The 15,476-nt window shown below is 47.6% G+C and overlaps 6 protein-coding genes across 6 annotated transcripts; 2 read left to right on the forward strand and 4 right to left on the reverse strand.

Moving 5' to 3' along the window:
- Positions 1 to 269: 269 nt before the first annotated feature.
- On the reverse strand, positions 270 to 2,095 carry N7481_002650 (uncharacterized protein; the record flags this gene model as incomplete). The annotated part of the gene is made up of 6 exons (XM_057261869.1): positions 270 to 433; positions 484 to 852; positions 901 to 1,008; positions 1,057 to 1,486; positions 1,543 to 1,693; positions 1,758 to 2,095. The coding sequence occupies 6 exons, from the start codon at positions 2,093 to 2,095 to the stop codon at positions 270 to 272; spliced, it is 1,560 nt and encodes a 519-aa protein (XP_057126801.1).
- Positions 2,096 to 2,941: 846 nt separating this feature from the next.
- Positions 2,942 to 4,321, reverse strand: N7481_002651 (aspartate aminotransferase; the record flags this gene model as incomplete). Its single annotated transcript, XM_057261870.1, has 6 exons — positions 2,942 to 2,992; positions 3,053 to 3,134; positions 3,208 to 3,860; positions 3,905 to 3,994; positions 4,063 to 4,101; positions 4,166 to 4,321. 6 exons carry the CDS (start codon positions 4,319 to 4,321, stop codon positions 2,942 to 2,944), a joined length of 1,071 nt encoding a protein of 356 aa, XP_057126802.1.
- Positions 4,322 to 5,153: 832 nt separating this feature from the next.
- Positions 5,154 to 6,062, forward strand: N7481_002652 (HpcH/HpaI aldolase family protein; the record flags this gene model as incomplete). Its single annotated transcript, XM_057261871.1, has 2 exons — positions 5,154 to 5,466; positions 5,566 to 6,062. 2 exons carry the CDS (start codon positions 5,154 to 5,156, stop codon positions 6,060 to 6,062), a joined length of 810 nt encoding a protein of 269 aa, XP_057126803.1.
- A 152-nt stretch (positions 6,063 to 6,214) lies between these two features.
- N7481_002653 (fungal specific transcription factor domain-containing protein) lies at positions 6,215 to 10,311 on the reverse strand (the record flags this gene model as incomplete). Its single annotated transcript, XM_057261872.1, has 13 exons — positions 6,215 to 6,864; positions 6,927 to 6,983; positions 7,403 to 7,551; positions 7,607 to 7,731; positions 7,818 to 8,350; positions 8,411 to 8,575; positions 8,641 to 8,714; positions 8,868 to 8,905; positions 8,967 to 9,154; positions 9,208 to 9,253; positions 9,720 to 9,933; positions 9,984 to 10,056; positions 10,281 to 10,311. The coding sequence occupies 13 exons, from the start codon at positions 10,309 to 10,311 to the stop codon at positions 6,215 to 6,217; spliced, it is 2,343 nt and encodes a 780-aa protein (XP_057126804.1).
- Positions 10,312 to 10,964: 653 nt separating this feature from the next.
- On the reverse strand, positions 10,965 to 11,251 carry N7481_002654 (class IV aminotransferase; the record flags this gene model as incomplete). The annotated part of the gene is made up of 2 exons (XM_057261873.1): positions 10,965 to 11,090; positions 11,171 to 11,251. The coding sequence occupies 2 exons, from the start codon at positions 11,249 to 11,251 to the stop codon at positions 10,965 to 10,967; spliced, it is 207 nt and encodes a 68-aa protein (XP_057126805.1).
- Positions 11,252 to 13,218: 1,967 nt separating this feature from the next.
- On the forward strand, positions 13,219 to 15,320 carry N7481_002655 (GMC family oxidoreductase; the record flags this gene model as incomplete). Its single annotated transcript, XM_057261874.1, has 2 exons — positions 13,219 to 13,256; positions 13,361 to 15,320. The coding sequence occupies 2 exons, from the start codon at positions 13,219 to 13,221 to the stop codon at positions 15,318 to 15,320; spliced, it is 1,998 nt and encodes a 665-aa protein (XP_057126806.1).
- Between the last annotated feature and the right edge of the window lie 156 nt (positions 15,321 to 15,476).

A 15,476-nucleotide genomic window follows, 5' to 3' on the forward strand; every position in this document is an offset into this window, starting at 1 on the left:
TATTTTCTTACACTACCCCTGAACCCTTTGTCTATTTCTGTGTATATATGCCTTTTTGCCCGTGATTACTAGTAATTAGTAGTAACCCCATAATGTTGGCAGAGTGGCCCTGCGGCCCTGCGAATTGCAAGCTGTAAATTCCACTTTGTATTTGTGACTCTAGTGAAAAATATGGGCCAACTTTAATTCCCAAAGTTCATTTACACATATTTTGAATATAGTCCTGATAGACACATATGAAAGTCAAAAAAAGATGATATCCAAACTCTCTAATTATCTCTACGACCTGTAGTCAGGTCCATTGTTGATCCGCGCACGCGCTTTGTCTTTTTCCAGAATTTCCACCCGAAGATATTAAGAATAAACAGAAGTATCCCAAGGTAGCTCAGAATGAAAATTTCTATCTTGAAGTGAGGGATGAATGCGTTATAACCTAGGTTTTCGTTAGTAGACAAATTGCTCGCCTGGGGGTAGCCTACTCACCATTAAAGAAAAGGACAGTCATCGTAACAGCGAGAGCATAGTAGCTCGCATATGGCTGCAAAAACCCGACATATGGAAGCTCGGACACTGCGATATTTTGTCGAGCAAGTCCTCGGCGAAAGCCCACATGGGATACCAAGATGGCCAGCCAGTTCAAGGCTGCAAAAACCGTGACTAAAGATACGAGGTCGTCGAAAACCGACGAGGATGACTTGCTTGCATTCATGAAGCCAAGTGCAATGAAGGCAGCTGAGATGGAGGTTGCAAATATCGGAATTCCCTTTCCGACTGTTTTTGAAAATATAGCGGGGGCTTGTCGGTCGCGGGCAAGTCCGTAGAGTGATCGAGATGCGCAGTAGATATCTTTGTCTTGATCAGTATTACTATATGAGCTTCAAAGAGGGACTGTAGGCACACCTGAACTTGCTGCGCTCAATGTGAAAACCAAAAGAGACGCGTTGGTAAAATCAGGCAAAACTTTGATACCAGCATTTCGGATAGCAACAACGAACGGACTTGCATCTGCTAGAGATTAGAAAAAATATAATTTTTAGATAATGCAAGCCTTCTTACCAGCATTGGTTGAACTTGTGGTTGCACTGAGGAGATCACTGCTGTCGTAAGGAAGAGCCATTCCAAGCACGAGGATCCCAAGAATATAGAAGGAAAAGATTCTCCAAAAGGTCTGCTTGACAGCACGAGGGACATTTTTCCGAGGATCCGGCATCTCTCCAAATGTTATACCGACAACCTCAGTCCCAGTGAATGCAAAGCATGCTTGACGCATACACGCCCACCAACCCAGAAGTCGACCTTTTGGGCCGGTCAGAAGATATTCTGCAAATGCACCAGGACTGTTCCAATACCCAAATCCGGATGTATTGTGATTCGGTCCTCCGCCAACAGCAATAATAAAGCAGGTCAGAATAAGAATTATCATGATACAGACCTTGATCCCTCCAGCCCAGAACTCAATCTCTCCGAAAACCCGAACGTTGAAGAGCTGAATGTTGATCGTTAGTAACATTTCTCATCTCAAAAGCCGTTGGGCTTACTGACATTGACAGTGACTACAATAACACCAAACACTGAAATCCAGATCGCCACGTTCAAGTCGGGTCTCCAGTACTCAATGACAAGCCCAGCAGCGGTGAGATTCGTGGGAGCTGCGATGATATATTTGAAAAAGTAGTTCCAGCCGGTAGCAAAACTGTATTTGGAATTAGCTCTCTGGGATCGGCAAGTGGATATAATAAATTTGAAGTTGAACTTACCCCAAGGCCGGATCAACCATGCGAGTGGCATATCCACCAAATCCTTTGTTCATGGGGAGAAAAGCTGCCATTTCACCAAGGGCCGTCATGACCGAAAAGACCACCGAGCCGATGGTAATATATCCGAGCAGAGCGCCGCCAGGGCCGCCCCTGGCTAAGGCCTGCCCGGACCCGATGACAAGACCTGTTCCGATGGAGCATGCGATTGAGAACATGAAAACATGACTGGGTCGCAAATCACGGCGCAGCTCATTAACTTCCTCAGCATCGCCCATTTCATAACTCCCGGCATTTTCAGAGCCCGGTTCTAGTTGTAGTTCAATCTTGTCCTCAGTCATGTCGTATCAAGTGGGAAAGAGGCTGTGAAACTGACAGAAGAAAATGTCGAGGGGGGCATGAACCGCCATTTCTAATTGTAGTTTATTTCCCTTAATCTACTAGTACCCGCTACAAAACCTTGAGGTTTCGGTGTATTGGCCCCGAAACCTCCCGCCAACCCCAGACCCCGCATTCTGGCTGATAAGGCCAGAGGAGATAGGGGCGAAGGAGCCCCAAATAGCTTCGGGGAGTACCCTCCGATGGCAGCTTGAGATAACCGAACGGCCACCGAGAGCTCTTGGCAGGCCCAGGGGTTTGAAAAACTTGCTGATTCTGGCGCCTTGATTCTTCGCGCATAGTTACCAGTTTGTCCCATATTCAATATTTGACCAGATCCAAAAAAAGCCAACTTCTAAATAATTTCCGTTATAAATCTCACAGCAACCGAGAGAGGATATTCATGATTATTTGTAAAAGAACAAATGCTTCAGGCCCTTTCATTGATTTATGACAATGCGCGCAATTGGTACTCCAGAACTGGCCTACGATATAGTATTACGAATTGTGATATATTCTAGAATGGAAATTTGATATTTTACTCAGAATTATGATTAGTCTAGCTACCATGTAATGCTTGAGATTATTTTGTTCTATCAATATCATGGGCTTTCTTGAACAACCTGGCTGATACACCGCGCTACATACTCTATGTTGCTATTAGAAAGACCTGATAAAGTGATCCGGCCATTAGGGACGATATAGATGTGGTGTCTTTCCTGCAGAACCTTGCATTGCCCAGGGGACAGCGGCAAAAGACTAGTTTTATATTAATATGAGAATTTCGGATCGGTCGAGTGATACTTCACTCACCAAAAAAGACCCTTCCCTTGCATAATAATGCCCCAGTTACCCGGAACCTGCAATCAATGATCAGTTGAAATATTCTATTCTGAAACAAAACTTGATGCGTATTTTACCTTGAGCACATCGTTCAGAAGATGGAAGAATGATTTTCGAATAGAACGAAGACGGTTCCGAATAGTTTGTAGCTCGGAATTCCTGACAGACTTAGTTTAGATGTCTCCAAGCTAAAGAGCATGAAGATCTTCAGATATAAACAGAGGTCACATACCACTCTACTTGTTTTGAAGAATCTGAGAGCACCAGATCGACTAAACGTGAACCGTATGCTGGCGAGGAAGAGAACTCCCATCGTATCAAGCAGCGGAACTGATCATGAACCGGCTGGACATGTGTCTCCGAAGCGCAAACAATATGGCACGCGCCAGTACGCTCACCATAAAGACCGAAGTTTTTAGAAAAGGACTGACAAACAATCATTTCAATGCCCAATTGCGCAAGATGACGAACGCCATAAGAATCTTCATCAATTCCGTCTCCCAGACCTTGGTATGCAATATCAAGGAGTGGTAGTAAATGTCGATTGTTCATTTCGGCGGCGAGAGTTTGCCACTGCTCCCTGCTGAAGTCCGCTGCGGTCGGATTGTGGCAGCAGCCTTGCAGGATGAAAACGCTCCCCTCATCGGCTGTACGTATGGCGTCGATCACGGATTCAAAGTCTACACCTCCTGTGACTGGATCGTAATGGACATAGGTCTTGGTTTCAAGACCTACTAGCTTGCACATCGGTACATAATTCCCCCATGCGGGCGTTCCGATATAAACCTGGCGACTAGTGCCCTCGGGAGAACGAGACAGGAACAGCAGTGCAAGATGAACTGCCCCGGTGCCAGAAATCGTTTGAACTGATGCAATCTTTGCCATCTAATAAGTATAGTCTTTGGATTTGCAGATCATGGATTTCATACCGTTTGTCTATCAAAGACACTTGAGTCGCCGCCGAATGCGACCTTGGCAGCGTTGGCCAAATACCGGGAGTTTCCAGTAGTCACTTCGTACTGAATTTCTCTCGTGTCAGAAAACTTCCGAGTTATTTCCGTTCCTTGCTCCATGCGGGGGCTCTCACGTCATGACCTGGGTTAAGTGCATGTAACTCGTCCTTTGCCTGGAACATCGAAGAGTTAGAACGACATTTTCTTTCATTTTTTCAATATTATATCCAACCATACCTTTTTAAGAACACCCATTTCATTGTAACTTCCAAGCTCGTCTCGATAGACGCCAACCCCCAAGTCTACTTTCAGTGGGCTTTTGTCTTCATCGGCTGAAATTTTGAGCCCATACATGACGTCCGCTGGACCGGCTTCCACGGAGTTAAAGAACATTTTTGATCAAGTCAATTTCAACAAGTAGAAACGGAATTAAAACTCCTCCCATCCAAAGGAACCTCTGCTAATTTATGTGCTGAGTCCCTCCAATGGGGTTGGTGGGCGGCTGACAACTCGCAAATGAACTCACTCGGCTACTTCAAAGGCCCCCGAATTCGGCGAGGGCCTCCGTAACGCTAAAGTAAAGGGAAAAAACAAAATGTACTAAGTTAATCAATTAATGGTTGCATTGCTGTAGACTCAAAGAGCACATATTGTCACGGGCTATGCGAAATTCTTTTTTTTTTTTAAAAAAAAAAAAAAACCAAGTCCCAAGCTTTGAATATGCGTAAAATGCCAAGGGCTAATTTTGATTTTCAATCCTTGGAATATTCAAAGTTTACGAAGTGGTCACGGACTACTGGTATTGGCATCAATATATTTCTGATGCCCAGGTGCAGGGCAATTTCAAGGGGCAGCCTGCCCAGGTGGGAAGGGCATTGCTTAGGTGGATGTATCAGGGCTCATAGACGAATATTCGATGTCAATAGTGAAGAATGTAAGGTATGATAACGCAATAACCCTTGGTCCTTCTTTACTAAAAAGTAATTGAATGACAAATCGGTCTCAGTCGATCATGCAGCCGGCGAAGCTGGGTCACTTCGGCGGATGGGCCCCGAGACCCCTCGGCATTGAGATTATATCTCGGACACAAACAACCGAAATGGCCCCCACCCTGCCCGCGGCCGAAGTACATAACCCTATTTAACTATTTTGAAAGATAAGCCAGGCCTCGATTTCGAATTATTGGTGGTTTCATATCTTTTTTCTCTTATTCTGAATGATAGCCATGGACCACGCCAGCCCAAATTCACTTTATGTGCAGACTGGCGCAAACCAAGTCTGTACAGCATTGGGGATCAAAATCTCGGCGAATGGACAAGTGGTAATAACGGCTAAAAATGCTGGTTTTGATTCGCTGTTCATTGATATGGAGCATGGCTGGCTCTCCCTTGAACAAGTGAGTAACCTTTGCCACGTTGGACTTTTGTCTGGGATAACGCCCTTTGTTCGTGTGCCTCATCAATGTGGCAATGGGTTTGTTCAGCGTGTTCTTGATGGAGGCGCGATGGGGATTATTTTCCCTCATATCCATTCGGAAGGTACATGCCACAGTGCCAGACTGCTGTTTTCAAAGCTTATTCCTGCGCTTTTTCTCGTTATGTCGTAATGTGACATTTACTAATTCTCGATGAACACAGACGATGCCAAGAATGCAGTGCGCATATGCAAATATCCACCCAAAGGTTGTCGGTCAATGACAGGTCAGCTTCCCCAGTTCGGTCTTCGGGGAATGCCCATAGAGACCACTATTAAATTCGCAAATCAATCCTTGTCAACCGTATTTGTCATGATCGAAAGTGCAGATGCCGTCGAGAACGTCCTGGAAATTGCAGCTGTGGACGGCGTTGATGTTGTTTTGGTTGGGTCTACGGATCTGTCTATTGATCTCGGAGTGGGAGGTCAATTCGATCATCCGAAATACAGACATGCGCTCATAAAAGTTAGCGAGGCTTGTAGGGCGAAAGGGAAAATCATGGGCTTGGCTGGAGTATACGACTCTCCGGAAATTCATACGTGGGCAATCAATGATCTGGGAGTAAAATTTATGCTGGTCCAGCAGGATACTTCACTCCTATCCCAGGGCGCTGTCCGAGCTGTGAAAGCAGTACCTGCAGTCAATAGCAATTGTATGTAAATATCTCAGATGCAGATTCAATCAAGTACTAGTAGTATGTTCCTTGCGCGGTAAAGAGTTTCCCGCTGGTATTTGATCAAACTTCTAAATTATATGTTAAGCGAATTTCAAAAGAAAGGGAGTTGCCCGATGAACAAGATAAATGCAATCCCTTATTCTCCAAACCCGGGAAGATAAGTCGCTAATTCAGCAAAGTCGATGGAATCCTGCCCAGTGAGTGCCCACTCTTGGCTTCCCAAAATCGCATTGTACTGTTCATTGGTATCCTGGACAAGCCAATCTCCGATAGGGAACTCATCAAAGCCATCGTTATGCAGATCCCCTTGGTGGTGCGAAGCTTGGCCACCACCAGTTGAGTCGCCGCTTGAATTGCGATGGCTTGCGGGATATGCTTGGCTATGCCCCACGGCTGATCCTTGATCGGGTCGTAAGTCCGGGGACTGCAGTTGCGGTCCATTCGACCTTTCAAGAACCCTCGGCGATGGCACAGAGCTAGGCTGTTGGTGGTTCGACTCCTGGGTGTCCGGGAAGACACCCGCCCAATTGGAGCCTGCCAATGGCCCATTGTTCAAGTTGTTGTCGACGTGTAACTGTGCCCAAATGTGCTCAACCTCTCGCAGTTTTTCACCCGCAAATGGATTTCCACGATGTGAAAGATGGCGCAGGACCTGAATGGCTTCATCAAGCCCCGGAGAAGTAATAATAGCCTGTTCATCTTTGCATATGATGTTGAATATTGCAGTCAGAATCATGATGAAGGCACTGGAGAAAGTTGCATCGAGGTCGAAGAATCCGAATATGGCTGGAAATGTAGTTTAGCAATCTTGATCATCTTATCTCCGGGTCGATATCGAGTTAATTTACCAATGATATTTTCCTTCTTCAGCATTAGGACAATGGAAAGCATCCTGCGCGCTGCTTCTGCACATGTTCGAGATAGTCGACCCAGGGAAGAGCTGTAAATAGTGGAGCGACTTGTTTCATCTCCTGTCAGTATAATCCGTGCGACGTAGAGCATTATTGGCCGAATGGTGAGTAGGATAGCCTGTTTGCAGCGAAAAGGTCAAATGGTTGAACGGGGAGTATCTGTGGCAACCACCTGGATATGTCACACCTGATAAAGCTTTATATGAATGGAAGCAAAGACCCTGATGTTTTGCTTAGGGGTCTGATTGTGATTTCCATCTGAAAAGTCCAGCGGGAGTTCCGCGGAGATCTCATGCAGCTCTTGGATAATAGACTGAACACTATGTATCAAATTTCCATCTTTTTCGGGCTTCTGTACATACAATGCTATTTCAGTTAGAGAGGAGCGAGCAATAGAGAGGATCAATACTTACTTTGGAGAACTCGGCCTGTGATATGCGCAATTCGAATATTGAGACAGATCGGGAACGGGGAAGGAAAGCCGAGCGCATTTGTAGGCATCTCGAGCTCGATTGTATCCCGGTTGATGCTGGATGGATTGCCAGTTGCTGCGGCCAAACGTCTAGCCATAATTATGTCAGTTAATTGGCTTTTGTAGAAAACAAGGGATGAGTTACTTTTCTTGCATGTATATTGTCCACCAGAGGCGGTTGAGGTGGGTTTTCTCAGATTGTAAATACTCTTTCAATCGATCATGAACGTGGAACCCGTGTGCAATAGCCATCCGCAGCGCTGAATTAACCTATAACTGGGACGTTAGAATCTAAACACGCACTGAGAAAGGCCAAGGGGGATTACATATAAGTAGGCTTCTTCACTTCTGCTAACATTCTGGAGATATAGTGCTAGCAGACCAAGGACCTCTACGCCGTGTCTTTTTGACGCAAGAAGTTTACTCAGATTTGGAAGGAGAGCCTGGGCGTACTTGAAGTAACGATCTCCCGGTAGTGTATCATCATCGAATCTGCCTTCGACAAGCTTCCCAACAGCAAATATCAAGACCAACTTGATGTACCAAAGTTTTGGGATGGGAGAAGAGGACAGGCAACCATCGAAGAAAAGTGCTAGATGATCAGAGACCTCCCGGACGTCGAAGTGGTGCTGAGTCTGACCAATGTAAAAGTTAACACATCTCAAAAGGTGATCAGCATCGCCTCTACCAGGAAGGCTTGGGGCTTCCAGAAAGGTGTCTTGCGGATGGGACCAGATCTTGATCAAATCACGTGTCGTACACGGTAAAGAGCTGTTATCCGACCCAGTAATTGAATCACTGGGATGGACCGGTGTCCTCTTCCAGAGAAATTCCCTGACCCGTGATGTAGGGATATGGCTGGAGTTTATGTATGTGTCCGTCCTCATGGCTAAAGCGGCAATTCAGCTCACAATACGTTCCGAAAATTTTGTAGACCGATGATACGTACTGGAAGGGCTCGATGATTCTGGGCTGCAATTGGACATTACCACGCTTGGATTTGACATCGGACTGAGACACGCTGGGTCACTGGTTCCCTCATTGCGATTGGGTGATGGATCCCCGGAGCACGCGTGTGGCAACAAGTAAACATTATTGGCGTTGGCAGATGCCGCTGTTTAAATTTTTAATCAGAATCTGTAGGGCCTACGCGATAGACGAAACTTTGAACAGCATTACCCGAGCGGACAGAAGCCGGAAGTCGTCCAGCATTTTCGCATGTTTCAAGGCGGCGTTCGAGTCCCTCGACATATCTGTAAGGAGTGTGTGTGAGTATTGGCGAGTAGATGATGGTAAATCAAAATTGAGAGGGCTAGCTTACTCAACCGAATAGAATCTCTTCTGGGTTTTCCTGGCGGAGCGGCATTCTAGTCGCCGATCCTGGCAGTAGTCACAGGGAATAGTACCCGAGCATTTCACCTTCTTTGAACGGCAAGACGTACATCTGCGAATTGTTAATCAATCTGTTTTTATGGCTTTAGAAAGAGATCATTATGTCGACATACGCGGTAGGGGTTTTGTCCTGAGTGGCCATTGCCCGCTTTACCCCGGCGAGCCGCTGCATCGAAGCCGTGTATGCTGCCGGTCTGGGAACCAGTCACAATCGGGAAGAGGAGATGAGATCCGCGGCGGCCAATATTTGAGTAGTCCAGATATGCGAGAATGCTGCAATCGGGTGGGAGCAAGTTGGGAGCTGCAATTTGTGGGGGTTGAAGGTAAAATCTCGGGGAATCGCGCCGAGCTTACCTAACCTGCTATAACTAGCCGCATCCACCCTGGGGTAGCTAGGTCGCTGTGGAGTTTCAAACTTACATTAGACACGAGGGTATCTATTCATAAGTCCATTGATTGAGCTCAAAGACTAAAGATACAGACAGCAACGACGGAGGCAAAATCATGAATGTTTGTGTCTAGTGACCGCACGAAGTGACGAAGACCGGGAAGCCTAGACAGGCTGATGGCGGGCCAGATTGAACGGGTCGTTGATCTATTTCCGTATCTCTTACTCCAGTGGCAGTTATCACAGCCATACACCATTCCGGTCATGTCGTAAAACATGACTCACTTTGCCCATGGGCCACAGCCTTGAGCACAGCCGATGCATTCCTCGGATTCGATGATCCCAACAACTTGGATAAATGCCGACTCCAAGTTGCAGCGCTTTCCTCGGATAATTTCATCAAGCCGGTCACCTAAGAGGGTTTATGATGCCCGAGGAGAGGCTCTAGTAATGAAGGGGCGGCTATCAGGGCACTGACAGCGGATTTGGCGTAGCTGGTCTGCATTTGCACGGATACATGGGAGGGGAGGTCTTTGATATGGGCTGCCCATTCGGCTGGTGCGACATTTCGCCAGCCCAGCTTCGCAATGGGGATGATTCTTGGGCTGGCGGTTTTAGTTTGACCTGGCAGCGCCTTTTGGTGTTCGATCGTGACGGATACATACTCCTCATACGGAGGACCGACTGGGTTTCTTTCAGAATGGTCAGTATGAGCGTGAACGAACCGAGACGAAGAACTTACAAGACTTTTGGGTCGGGTTCGAGAGCAAAGAGGGAGGTCAGCGCGTGCTGCTGCTGGGAATATTGGCCTTGACCTGTGTTCGGCGGATTTTTCCTCCACGAAATGGAGAAAGTTCATGACGGAATAGTGGGTGAGCAAATCAGAGGATGAAAAACAATATCGAAATGAGAGGTCAGGAGTAAGAGTGTAGAAGGTCAAGAAGAGAGTGGAGAAGAGTATGGGAGTATGGGGCATGAGAAGGTGATAAGTCTGAGCCTAAACGAGAGGAAATAGGAGGAGTGAATGCCATAAACATACTTGAGCCGGAGGTGAGAGTTCTCCGTGGCATCTGTTGGTTTTTCTTCTAACCTTCCTCCACCCCTTTGACTCCCTATGAGGACCCATTTTAACTCCTGTCGTCACTTATATAGATAACCTCTTATTAACTTATTATATAGGGAATACTGCGGAGTACGTAGTATGGGGATGCCGATGTGGGTTAAAATATGTGTGAGTGATGAGACGGAGGCTATCTAAAAAGCCTGATAGGCTTGAGGAAAGCAAAGAGATATGATTCAAATAATGTCAATATTTTATTGAGGAGTTCAAATACCAAATTCCATCGCGGGGCATGAGAGAAATGATGAAAGTGTGTGATGGTTATATGTGGACAAAGGAGAGAGTCACTGTGATATAGGTCGATATTTAGTGCCGAGGCACCCGCCGCTTCAACATCAACCCCATATCCGAGCATGTCATTCTGTCACGCCCTTTTGCTCTGCAGGATTCGATATGACCGAATGAGATCGCCAAACAAATAGAAATACAGCATACCCTTGCTGTTTCCATATTTCTGGCCCACGGTATGAAAAGATCTCGCAGCGGGCCATGCAGTCCAGCGTATTTGAACTGTCCGGTCCAAAATCACCGTTTGGACTCAGGTGGGGCGGATAGGCTGACGGCATCATCACCTTTCTCGAATTTGAAGCGATCGGCATTGATCTACCGGGCGATCAGTTGCCGGTCCTTTTCGGTGTTCTGTTGCCACTGATGCTTCGGGTGGGGGGAAAGTAAGGCTTGGGACTTGAAATCGTTGATGGCGGCGTGGATGATGACATTAGAGGGTGGCTGGAAGGAGGCATTGAGGTGGGTTAGGTTTTCGCAAGCGACGAGGGGAACAGATGTCGGAAAATATCGAAATTCCACACGTTTGACTTATGACAGGGAAGTAGATCCTTGGTCGTCTGGCTAGTCTCATTGATCAACGAATTAACTGCGGAGGGTGCCATTTTGAGAGGATAGTATAATCAATCTAGTAAGTTGTGATTTAATTCTTCGCCTATGATTCACATCTCGTTCCACCATTTGTTTTCTTTATATCCCATCAAAAGCCGTAGAGCACAACACCTAACTCACTCACCAACTCACTCAGTTCTCTATCGCCCATGTTCATGCTCATCAACGCGGAGGCTGAAGTCCGTCGCGATTGACCAATGAGAATTTGCTGTGGCAACGGACTTCCACCTCATTTCCCCACATCGTGCCGCATCCACTGACGGACGTGGCGCGTCAAGATCGAGGGGTCGCCGGATTATTTTATGCCCCTATTGTTGCAATGAATCGATGGTCACCAAGAAGCCAGAGAAATTGGAAGAAAGCCATCGAACCCACAATTCAAGGAAGGGAATGGCGCAAAACAAAAGGGGTGAGGTCAATTCTGACAGCGCGCCGATCATTTGTTTACATCACGTGAAATGCAGGGACCAAGAGCCACTAGGACGAAAATGGATACAGTACTTATCCGACATCTGAGAGGCGTACACTGATCTCCGGGGCTTTAAGTTGTGCCAAGGTTTGATGGAAGAAATGACAGGAGTATGCATTGGTACTAGCACTACTCCGTAGTAAATCTTCCTTGATTGCCTGGAGTTGTATTGATCTTTTGTTAACGAACTCTCGGTCTGCTTGAAAATACTAATCCTTGAACCTTCATTGATAATTCACATTGCGCACCTGGGCATATATATCTTGCCTACCTATCAAATAAAAATTTTCAACATCACCAAAACCTTGGCATTCCAAGGTCCCAAGGTACCATGTTCAAGGTGAAGGTGGCTAGAAGTCTTGGAATGATTTTCATAATCGGAGTTATGCCATGACTAGATCGGAAGAACGGAGGTACACTTTAAAAATAGACAGAGGAGCAACTCGGCGAACGGCTCAAGGTACGCATTTCATCCGATCGGAATACTGCTGATCATGAAAATTCCTCTCGAAGTCGTGGAGACGGCATGCAGCGCAGTGGGCCGGCTCACGCCCGGGGCACCGTTCCGCCACACCGCTCGTGTTGATCGGGCCCAGCCCTGGGAGTTTGCCATATTACTAGTATGATTGCTCTAAGCGCATTGCGCATTGTGATTGTTGTGATGTAACAGGCTTCGGATGAGAAATATTCGACGGGATTTGTGGATTGAATAATTCGGTTTGAATTCATAATCTGGCTTTATGTTTGCGGGAAACTCAACTGAAGAGAAAACGAAGCGGACAAAGATAACTGCACGATGCAGATCCCGAGGGGCATTTTTCGGAGGCACCGGGGTTGTGATGAGCCCCCGCTCGGTTGTCAATGGGCAGTAAAAAGAGCTAAGAAAGCTAGTGGGGACTAGTATCAAGGTTCAACATCCCGGGCCGTCTCGCTACACCCACATTGGGAGCTTCAATCATTGGGGCAATCAATATGGGTCTAACGGTCGAACCAAAAAAACTATCTCGGCCACTTCAGCTCATTCGGTCAAGGGGCATTTGAAATACCAAGCCGTCCTTGTGGAAGATCAGATATCATGAGAACTATAGAGGCTAGGCTGCGTGTGACACGATTCGACTGAGAGCCCCATTCAAGGAAATGGCATTTGTGTACACTAGGGACAGGCTGCAAGCTTAATGATCCTCTTCATACTCGTAGATAATCGTACGAGGAAAAGACGAAGGAACCATCACATTAGCCCCTGAAACAACTTAATTCAGACTGCCTTGGTAGACGGATACGAACGGACCCTGCTAGTCGCGATTAATCTGGAAAGGATAAACCGCCGATGCATTGTGTGGAACCTTTTGATGATGAGCAGGGATGGCAGGTGAAATAAGTGGAGTCGGCATTAAACTATCGCCGATCGTTCGGGCAGTGTTGCTGTAAACGTTTTCGTCTAAACTATAAGTGGGTGGATAACTCACGAGCTAGTTACCCCACTGCCGCGGCATGACAGCCTTCAACGGCGTTGGGCCAGAAGGCACAGAGTACGTGGGGATTATGCGAGCTATGTTGTTTCAGGGGAAAACCTTCGACCCCAGTATATAAGCAAGGATTGGTACCTTTTTCAACAAACCAGTCGCTCTTTCAGTCAGTCCTTACCAACATTATGTTTTTTTTACCGTTTCGTCGGCCTGCTGGCGGCCACAGCCAGCGTGGCCAAGGCGGTTAACATCACAGATTATGAATATGTCGTCGTTGGTTCTGGTGCCGGTGGTGGTCCCCTAGCTGCACGTCTTGCGCTGGCTGGCCACAAGACTCTTCTTCTCGAGGCTGGTGATGACCAGGGTGAAAACTACAACTACACCATCCCGGCCTACTCTGCCCGATCCTCTGAGGATGAGAAGCTTGCGTGGAATTTCTTCGTCAACCACTATTCCGACGAAGAGCGTCAAGCTCGTGACTGGAAGACCAGTTATGATACCCCCGATGGCGGATTATACACTGGTCTCAGCCCTCCCGACGGTTCAAAGATGAAGGGAACTCTCTATCCTCGCACCGGTACCCTGGGAGGATGCACTGCTCACAACGCCCTGATCGCCGTCTACCCTCACCAATCCGACTTCGAATACATCTCTACCCTCACCGGCGACAGCTCTTGGACCCCGGATAACATGCGCAAATACTTCACCAAACTCGAGAACAACAACTACTTGCTCCCAGGACAAGAGGGTCACGGTTATGACGGCTGGCTGTCTACCGAGACTGCGCCCCTTAGCATTGTTTTGGAGGACCCTCAACTTCTGAGCATGCTTACTGGTGGTGCTTTTGCCCTCGGAAACCTCACTGACAATGTTATGAACATTGGTACTCTCCTGGCTGGCGATGCTAATGCCGATTCTAAGTCTCGCGACACCGACCCGGGCTACTACCAAATCCCCATTTCGACCGATGATGCCCACCGCAACGGTGCTCGCGAATTTATCATTGCCGTTCGTGATGCCAAGTTAGCCAATGGCACCCAAAAGTACCCTCTCGATGTCCGCATGAACACGCACGTTACCAAGGTTGTCTTCGATGAGACCGTCACCCCTCCTCGTGCCACTGGCGTTGAGTTCCTGGATGGCCGTCATCTGTACCGCGCTAGCCCGCTGTCGAAGTACGCCCTTGATGGTATCCCTGGCTCTGCCAGTGCCTCCCGCGAGGTTATCGTCTCCGGTGGTGTCTACAACTCTCCCCAGCTCTTGAAGCTGAGTGGTATCGGCCCTGAGAAGGAACTCAAGAAGTTCGGCATTAAGGTGATCAGTGATCTTCCTGGTGTCGGTACCAACCTCCAGGATCACTACGAAATTTCTGTGCAGGGAAAGATCGAGAAGGACTTTTCTTGCCTGGACAAGTGCACTTTCAGCATTCGCGACCAGGCAGACCCTTGTATCAACGAGTGGGAGTCTCCTATTCTGGGTGACCGTGGTATCTACTCATCCCCCGGTCTTGCCGCTACTATGCTCTACAAGAGTTCTACCACCGATGAAAACTTCGATATCTTCTGCTTCGGAGGCCCTGTCAACTTCCGCGGATACTTCCCGGATTACAGCATCAACGCCACCGACGAGCACAACTGGTTCACCTGGGCAATCCTCAAGGCTCACCCACGCAACACCGCCGGTACCGTGACTCTGCAATCCGCCGATCCCCTTGATATGCCCGAGATCACTTTCAACTACTTCGACACTGGTGTCGGTGACTACGACGCTGATCTCACTGCCCTGTACGAAGCCATTGAGCTTGCCCGTGACGCTTTCGATCGCCAACTTGTCAACATCACCGAGGTTCTCCCTGGTGCCGCCGTCCAGTCCAAGAAGGATGTCGAGCAATATGTCAAGGACGGAGCTTGGGGCCACCACGCCTCCTGCACCTGCCCTATTGGTGCCGACGATGACCCAATGGCTGTCCTTGATTCCAAGTTCCGTGTCCGTGGTGTCTCTGGACTCCGTGTCGTGGACGCCTCCGTTTACCCCAAGATTCCGGGTACCTTCACTGCTGTTTCCACCTACATGGTTGCAGAGAAGGCCGCGGATGAGATTCTGAGTGATCTCAAGGCTGACTCCTGAGGGATTTCAACCGGTTCTTCTCGATATATAAAGCAGAGAGTCAAGGTGTTATGTTATGGCTGCCGATGTGAACATTCATTCTGTGTGATTAATTGATTTCTACCCGAACATGTATATTTTAAAGATAATTCAAACCCAATCTTTCAAGATATCTCT

This window comes from Penicillium waksmanii (assembly GCF_028829765.1).
Source record: "Penicillium waksmanii strain IBT 27052 chromosome Unknown utg000002l:1.0-3326099.0:1.0-3328782.0, whole genome shotgun sequence".
In the NCBI taxonomy this organism is placed as follows: Eukaryota; Fungi; Ascomycota; class Eurotiomycetes; order Eurotiales; family Aspergillaceae; genus Penicillium; species Penicillium waksmanii.